Source organism: Penicillium crustosum (assembly GCF_028827405.1).
Source record: "Penicillium crustosum strain IBT 35664 chromosome Unknown utg000002l_segment0_segment0, whole genome shotgun sequence".
Classification (NCBI taxonomy): domain Eukaryota; kingdom Fungi; phylum Ascomycota; class Eurotiomycetes; order Eurotiales; family Aspergillaceae; genus Penicillium; species Penicillium crustosum.
In genome coordinates, this window is record NW_026623123.1 from 3510216 (window position 1) to 3512687 (window position 2472).

At 43.7% G+C, this 2472-nt stretch overlaps 1 protein-coding gene across 1 annotated transcript; it reads left to right on the forward strand.

The window, feature by feature from the left end:
- Positions 1-953: 953 nt before the first annotated feature.
- N7487_004835 (double-stranded RNA binding motif domain-containing protein) lies at positions 954-1789 on the forward strand (the record flags this gene model as incomplete). The annotated part of the gene is made up of 3 exons (XM_056872582.1): positions 954-978; positions 1030-1121; positions 1175-1789. 3 exons carry the CDS (start codon positions 954-956, stop codon positions 1787-1789), a joined length of 732 nt encoding a protein of 243 aa, XP_056730302.1.
- Between the last annotated feature and the right edge of the window lie 683 nt (positions 1790-2472).

The following is a 2472-nucleotide window of genomic DNA, read 5'->3' on the forward strand; positions in this document are numbered from 1 at the left end:
CTTCGACCATCTGCTTAATAGCACCGGTGGAGTTGAATCCTTTGGAGAACAGTCGGTCCAGTTCCTGAAGGACTTAGTATTTCGCAAACAAAAGATTCATGCCACGTTACAGGTATTCCAGGTGATAATCCGGCTTTAGGATTACTCTCGATAAATTTTATCCTGATAAAAATCGCCCAAACATGAAGCCCAAGCCACTCATCTGATACATACAGTCAGCAGTGTATAAAGTTTTTAATTTAGCTTGGATCTTCACCTTGATCATGGGAGCAATCCGAGCCATCCAGTTCGAAGACTCTCAATTTTTCGATGGCCTCAAGTTCGGACAATGATGCGGTATGAGGAGTTTTGCTGGACATTTCTCTCTCAGTATCGATACTTCTTGTTTATAAGTCTTTTGATAGTTCTGGGAGAGGCAAAATCGTGTGGAATCCTTTACTTGGTGGATGCAATCACGGAAAAAGGTCACTCTTGTGAATGATAAAAAGCCGTCGACCCTTGAAGTGCTCGAATTTATAATAGATATTGATGTCGAAGTTATAAAATTTTGCTCAGCCCATGACTTTCGAGAGGCTGAGTTCCTGTGAGGCTTTGCTTGCATTAGTGTGTTTGCCTCGCCAGCACATCGCCTGCATCTCTGCCTAATGCCAGAAGTGACTGATAGTAAAAGTTCAAGGATTGGAAGACTATTGATAGTAAGCATCAGCATGAACGAAAAAGCTGCCTTGGGAACAAGAGGAGGCTTGAGTGCTATCCAGCTGATTATACTTGCATTAGACAACATAGCCTCAATGACGTGGCATTTGAGTCTGTGATCTGATTGCGTGTCAAAAATATAATTAGAACAGATAGTCAAGCATTCAATCCTAGCATTGAGGGCAGATAACTAGAAAATAAAAGGCTCATACTTTACCAGAAAGTCCTCGAGTTTCAATCATACTCTGATAGAAAGCATGTCTAGGTTCTTCGCTCAAAAACGTAAGTGCACGCTGCGATGACTTCGGAATTTTCACGTAATTGACCAAGCAGTTGAATTTGTTGGGCTTGAATGGCTTAAGCTTGAGATTGGCTTATGGCTATATCTCTACGTTCCACAACTGTCGAATGCATCCATTGTCAAGGTGAGTCCTCACTTGAATATGGAAACCAACAGATCTTAACCGCAGCATGAAAGATCTGTAAGCATCTGCTTCGGAACGAGCTCCAGTATGACGAGCTTCTTTCGGAAATAGAGCCGACACCACATTTTGATGGCTCGTCAGAATCTGCCGCAACTCTTTTCTTCCACAACATCGGAACAAAGGTCATCCAAGGTTACCTAGAGCCATCCCTATCTATGGTGCCCATTCGGGTTCTTCTCTCTGGGCATCTGGACAAGCGTCGAGAAGGGATCGTAAACCTTACCAGGAGTGTGAAAGAATGCTCAAATGGGGAAAGTGACAATCTACCGCTCGCCCACTTCCAGGAAGATACACCATACAAACCATGGGACCAAGAACAGCAATTACGCACCAAGGACGAATTGTTCCATCAAAGTTACTCTCACCTTGCTATAGAGCAGATTTGTGAGGATCATAAATATACAAGTGCACTGAAAGAGATGGGAGATTCCGAGTGCTCTTCACCGGATTACAGTTTGATTCGACTGGGGTTTGATCCTCCAAGGTGGTGTGCTGTGGCTCAATATAGAGGGGTCAAATCATCTGCAGAGGCAAGTTCTAAAAGAGCAGCAAAACACTCAGCCTCCAAATCACTTTGGCTGCAAATGGGGGGTGAACCCATCGCTTAGTTAAAATATCTATACGACAAACCCTTAAAATTGCTTTGGTTCTTGGGCTGCCTAGGTCTACTGGGGTTTGAAGGAAGAACTACACTTGAAGATATTCATTCAATCGCTAATTTAACTGGCTTTTACCTTTTCCTTGTTGTATCTCGGAACAAGGCAAATGAAGTTTTGACCGTGAGAAGAATTCACAGAGATCCAGAGAGATTGCTCAAGATAGAGTAGTTTAGTCCGGGTCGCTTCTGCATCAGAGAGGCGAAGCGGGGACACCGTACAAGAAGTCTCGAACGCGACGCGGCATAATGAACCATCAATGTGTATACATCATCAGCCTTATCCAGTCCACTGACCAAGAACAAAAGCTTGACTACACCTTCGACCCGACAGGGATCCAAGTCTAAATGCTCAAGGACATGAACTAGCTTCCACAGGCTCAAACGGTCAAGTGTATCCATGCCGTGCTTTTTCGCGAATATATGCAGTCGTGCATGTATGAGTAATACATCAATATTTTGGCAAATGTTTTCTGTTTCCCCGCAAATTGGCTGGATGGGTGTTTGCGGGAAGTTTTCTGCCAGATGATCCAAAAGTTGCTGAGTACTCGCACGGGTCCGAAAATAGTTACAGACGCGCTCGAAATCAGTTTCACCTCTTTACTATCTTTGATTGTTTGTTAAACTCTGTTTTGC